Source organism: Carica papaya, chromosome 1, assembly GCF_054855325.1.
Source record: "Carica papaya isolate Zhongbai chromosome 1, ASM5485532v1, whole genome shotgun sequence".
In the NCBI taxonomy this organism is placed as follows: Eukaryota; Viridiplantae; Streptophyta; class Magnoliopsida; order Brassicales; family Caricaceae; genus Carica; species Carica papaya.
Window position 1 is genome coordinate 6,236,555 of NC_142309.1, and position 5,843 is coordinate 6,242,397.

General features: G+C 32.0%; 1 protein-coding gene across 6 annotated transcripts; it reads right to left on the bottom strand.

The window, feature by feature from the left end:
- Window positions 1–513: 513 nt before the first annotated feature.
- LOC110820236 (PI-PLC X domain-containing protein At5g67130-like) lies at window positions 514–5,239 on the bottom strand. Of its 6 annotated transcripts, none has more exons than XR_015818142.1 (9): window positions 4,888–5,238; window positions 4,051–4,094; window positions 3,727–3,849; window positions 2,928–3,050; window positions 2,736–2,834; window positions 1,688–1,991; window positions 1,387–1,610; window positions 1,198–1,309; window positions 514–742 (listed from the first exon to the last, which is right to left on the bottom strand). XR_015818142.1 is itself a non-coding variant. In XM_088216970.1 (9 exons), exons 5-9 carry the CDS (start codon window positions 2,814–2,816, stop codon window positions 710–712), a joined length of 729 nt encoding a protein of 242 aa, XP_088073096.1. In that variant the 5' UTR covers window positions 2,817–2,834; window positions 2,928–3,050; window positions 3,727–3,849; window positions 4,051–4,094; window positions 4,888–5,238; the 3' UTR covers window positions 514–709. The 6 variants fall into 6 exon arrangements, 5 of the variants coding, with proteins under 5 accessions (XP_088073096.1, XP_088073100.1, XP_088073097.1 ...); XM_088216970.1 differs by having other exon boundaries at window positions 1,198–1,284; XM_088216974.1 differs by lacking the exon at window positions 2,928–3,050 and having other exon boundaries at window positions 1,198–1,284; window positions 4,888–5,011.
- Window positions 5,240–5,843: the final 604 nt, after the last annotated feature.

The following is a 5,843-nucleotide window of genomic DNA, read 5'->3' on the forward strand; positions in this document are numbered from 1 at the left end:
ATGTATAAAAGATTATGCATCACAATTCTCACTTTCATTCATAAAAATTGTTTTCTCATTCTTACAAAAATCAAGGTGGCTGTGAGAATACGGGAAGACAAAAACTCTTTTTAACTCTGATATATATATACTGTATACATATGTCTCTTAGAATAAATTGACTCTTGGGCTGAATTTCCGGAATTTTGAATGCTCGTCCCAATGGGCTTTTATCAATCACTTCTCTACTTCAAGTTTTTCTATTTTTATTAGATTATATATTGTGTTAGACGGTAATTAAAAAAGATTATAATAAAAACAATAGTTTTAAACATTATTTCCAGCACTCTCTTGGAAGAATACGTTCATTTACATCTAACGACTCTACAACTATTTTTCTAATATATGTTTTCATGGACAAATATATATATATATATATAATATATGAATTTAATGTTTTCACGAACAAATATGTCAAAAAAAAAAAAAAGTAATTAATTTTTAAAAATAGAAACTAAAAACTACTTTCGCATATTAGCCTGCAGGAACCCAAATTCGTGGATTAAAGAGCTTATAATGCATACATGGGTGTCGTGAACACATGTACACTTCTTGCATCAGAACATTTTTTTATGACATCATTTATTCCACGATCACATCAACTCCTCCCCCCAAATAGGAAAATAAAAAAGAAAAGAAAAGAAAATTCAACAGTCTTTCTGACATTTCTTTATGGAGTGCAGGCTCCTGAAGTTGATCCAGGCTGCAAAAAGAATATTGTTCGTGAAAATTTCCTCACTTTTCCAATAACAAATCATGGGCCAAGCCCATTTTCAATTGGGCTTTGAATTGTGCTGATCCTTTGAAAATTATGAAATGGGTTTCCGGACCCCAAAAAATGAAATAAATTAAAATAAAATATTCCTTCGAATGACCCCTTATTTTGCAAAAATATGATGGTGTATATATATATATATATATATATATATATATATGTTCAGGCAATACATTTCAGCTTATCTAATTTTATAATTATGCATAGTTTAAAAATTTGTAGAGAACATATTGTGTGATTTCTTTTTTATCAGTTATACTACTAAAAAAAAAGGCACAGTCCATAACTTAAACCCACATTTTTATTTTAGAGGAGTAAACTCACGAATCATTCAACTAAAAAAATATTATCTATAATGGAGAAATAGGGATACTCTTACTTACCACACATGCATGGATATCATCACATCCACATAACAGCTTCCCATTTAGTGTATCCACACCCTGAAATGTCCCCCCTCCTTCACTCCTCTGCATACGTATACTTACCAATCACCTTTTTTATATTTTAATCTGGTGAGATTTCTTTAGGAGAAAAAAAGATCATGAGTGTAGAAGCATTAGAAAATGTACCTTGTAAAAATCAACAGCTAAAAAATTAGCCCATCGGTTGCCAGCAGCAGCATAGCAAGTACGAAGCATGTTAATAAGCTCCCCAGAATTATCTCCACACGTGAGTTGCTTTATAGGAGTAGTCCTAAAATAATTCACCAGCACCAATGATTTGCTCTTGTCATCTAGTGCCGATGACTCTCCTCTCTTCGGACAGTTTCCCTCCTTCATACCCCCATTTCCATCTGTAAAACTACACATTAGATATTGCCGAGATATAACAATAATAACATGGGTAATAGGGTAATGGTTCATAAATTACATTGATTTTCAACCATGTAATTCCATTGATATGCAACTCCTTCAGCTTCTTGCTTGGACTCGACAGACGTAAAGACAATCAGCCTCCAGTTATTGGCAACCATGTCGCCTACCAGAGGCCAATCTTCTCCATTTTTGGGCATGTTTGCTAGAGGAAACCAGTATTTCATTAAGCCGGCATCAGTGAATACCTTTGTAATGCCATTGGGAGTTTCAACATAATCCTCTAAGATCACTGTCACAATCTCTGTTGGGTTTGCCGACAAGAAGGCTTCAATTTCTTTTAGAGTGTTTATTGCAGGTCCCTGCATACATGCAACGGCACTAAGTTTAAGTGCAAATAAAAAGGTATGAGCACATAAACAAATTGTATCAAGCTTCATATAGAATTCAAATGAGTTTTGTCAGTAATGATATGTCATAACCGTGAAGAACTTTATGTTAGTATTGAGAGTGACTTATGATTAGAGAAAAAGTAACTAATAGCTAACAAAATATATGCTTTCTTGTTTAAAATGGGTGAAAGATATTTCTTTTCACATCATATAAAAAAACATAAGATTTCTTGCATTTATTCTTTTTGATCAATGACGCCAGTAAACTTCAAACATTTGTATCGTTTGCATACAACCACCAGGGTGTACTTCTCCAAAGAAAAGAAGTTTCAAATATCTTTTGTTATCCTATATGAGCACAATGGAAAATTGAGATAAGAAAGGTATTGGAAAAATTCTCTTAGTAAGAAAGCATCCTAATGTAGGACATTCTCGAAGTATAAGAATGTCAATTAATATATATAGCGCTACTGTAAATATTTTTATAAAGTAAAATGTGTAAAATTGACATCTGAAAGTATATGTATATATTGAGATGAGGGTTAAAGTACGTGGCATTTTCTTTTAACCTCATTATTTCTTCTTTTATCTCTCTACCTACATTAGATGTAATTGTTCTTTTTTTATATTTAAGAAAATATAATGGAGAATAAATATCTAAAACTTAAGTGATATTATGTAATTAAATTGGAGAAGACAGAGAGTTTGAATTACAAATGCAGTATACTCGTGGCATTTTCCTCCAAAGGAATGGCAGAGCCATATATCTCCTTCATAATCGTATGTGTCCAGCATCAATCCTCGTGCTCCATTCTGCAATTATCTTAACATTATCAGTTTTGGATAATAATTAATAATTTCTTGTGCTAAAAAGTGATAATAATAATTCGAGATTACAATTTATACTTTAAGCTGTTGAGTCACACTATCTTCTTGATTTGTAAAGGTAAACCTTGGAGTTCCATCGTTGATGGCAAAAGCATTGTGGGTTGTTAAGAATGCATATTTGTTGAATGATAGACTATTATTCTGTGGATCACCAAAAAAAATCAGTATATAGTTTGCTGGAAAACATTTAACAAAACCACCACAAGAATTTACTAAAATAATTAATATTTTCACTTTCTTGTATGAAATTAGACTCATTATAACATATTAACATGTGAATTTCTGCAATTATTGATGAATATATATATATATATATGCATGTATGGCGGGTTGTACATCTGGTCGCACACATTCGAAATAAATAAATAAGACAATCAGATCATTAACTACACAATCAGATTATTAACACTAAATGGTGCTAGCTCAAGCTCAAACAAAGTTTTCTGACGCAAACTATGCACAGGACACCATACCCATAAATGCAAGATTTTATACAGTATATATATAAACTTCAATATGAAATTATGAATACAACATATGGTTATCAATTAATATACATATATATATGTCGATTATCATTAGTAAATATAAGCGGGTAAAGCCAGATGGCTTGAGAATGCAAACTGTTACTTTGTGAGCCTTAGTGTAGGTGAGGGATGAAAAGAATCAGCAAAGCTAACACTAATAATTATTCGAGCTAAAATCATCCATTGTCTCTCCTTCTCTAGTTGAGTAAATTGCATCATCACTAGCTACGTCCTCGATTTAATTAATATCATTATACATATATGAGATCAGAGAGAGAAAGAGAAATTACCAGAAGCTTGAATTGATCAGTAATGGCTGATCTTACACATCTAGACCCAGAAAATCCTTCAGGACAAGAGAAACAATAAAGTCCGGCCTCACAATCTTCATCTGATGAACATTCATCAAGTATCTGCACCATTATTATTATTAATTAAAGCTATACCTCTGGATCTGTAAACATATCTTGAATAAACCATTACCAAAGGAAAAAACAAGAAACCAAGTTATAACCACTTGAATATTTTACCAATGCAACTAGGACATAATATACTATTATTAAGGATGCTGAAACTTGTATTGCAAAACATGTATGTAATATATCTATACTAACCCGACACCGTCCGTTAGAGCAGGCTGCAACCAGACCAAAAAACCCTGATGCAAGAATGATAATAAAAATAAAATTTTGATGAAAGAGCAAACCCATCAAGAGTAATTGTATGGAAGAAGAGATTTCTACAAATTAATCAAATTGAAGCCGGTAATGCAAAGTCAACTTTGTGTGTATGTGTCCATGTGTGTGCACATATATTTTTCATTATCAAGGAAATATAATTAAATAGTAATGATTAATAGGTTTTGGTTTTCCGTGTATTTGTTTTGGCTGAGAAAACAATGGAAACACTACAAGATGTTAGACAGAAATAAACAGCCAACTACGACTTAAGAAGCAACCAGCAAGGGTTAAAAGAAGAGAAGTTAGCCTAAAAAGAGAATTACTTTAATTCTCACATAGTAGTCGTTTTGTTGGTAGGACTTATTACAATCTCCTTAGGTTAATTCCTACTTGTAGATTTTCCCTAAACAAGGCTTATTTTTATATATATGTTATCTATGAAACGTATGTATCATGTTATTTTAATTCAATTTCATTCTCAGAACACGCAGCACCGCTGAAAGAAGGAAATCAGCATGCTCATAAGCAAGACAAAGAAAACTTCATTGGGATATTTTACCGAACACCTGACGTTCAAACTCTCAACAAACTATATTTTTGGTTCCCCGTGCAACATTCCTCCGATTCCCTAATTACAATCACGAATTACTAAAATACGATATGCAAGCAGATGAGAAACAAGATCATATCACGTGAATTCCCAAGAATCCATCCACTGAGAGAAAATGAACGTCACATGGTAAACAATACAGATAAGAAATTAGGCACTACCGTTAGTTAGAGCAGAAGTGAAGATTGCAGTCTCCAAAACCCAGCGATGTCTAGCCAAATCGGATGGCTTAACAATTCGAAAGAGCAGACGGAGATAGTCTGCAGTAGCTTCGCTGAGGAAATCGTCTCAGTCCACTGTTTTTTCCTTCTCTCGTCTCTTCTAGTCGGCTTCACTTTCCGAATATCCTCAGACTGTTCCTTGTTGGTTTTCCTCATTGCGTTCTCTCTAATCGATCTCTTTGGTTCTGTGTTCTAACTCACTAGACGAATATCCCCCGTTCTCTGCGTCGCCAGAGTCTGTTATCTCAGATTTTCTCTCGAAAGTTTCGGGGAAATGGATAAAATTATAATGAATGGAAGTTTTAATTTAGTTCAGGCGATTAACTAAATTATTTTTATTTTTTATTGCATTAATAAATAATAATTTTAGTATTCTTATCTCATTAAAAAAAATATATTAAATATTTATCCCAAAAATTATTTTACTTCACTAATTTTAATTCCATTACTTGGCCCTCCCTCCCTCCCTCCCTCAGAGAAGGGTACGCGTAGAGGAATAACAGTAGATCATTCGATAGAAGAAAAATGTAAGGTGTATTACTAATGAAATTGTGTTTGTAAATGTTTTTATTTTTTTACAAAGTAATTAAATTAGACAAAATATGATTTTTTTTTTTTATAACTCCTCTTGATTTTTTTACAACTCAATTATCTAAATCTTTAAATTGATAAGATAATTATTTAAAAATAAATAATCAAATACTTTTTAAAATATTTTATGAAATCTTCAAAATTTTGATTTTCGATTTATTAGAATTCAAAACTAAAGATAAAAATCAATTTGCTCGAATATTTTATTGGCAAAAATCGGTTTGGAAGGGAGTAAAGAAAGTCATTGAAATAGAGAAGAAGAAGATATGGTTCTTTTCCCAAATCAAAACACCAAGGTTCAATCT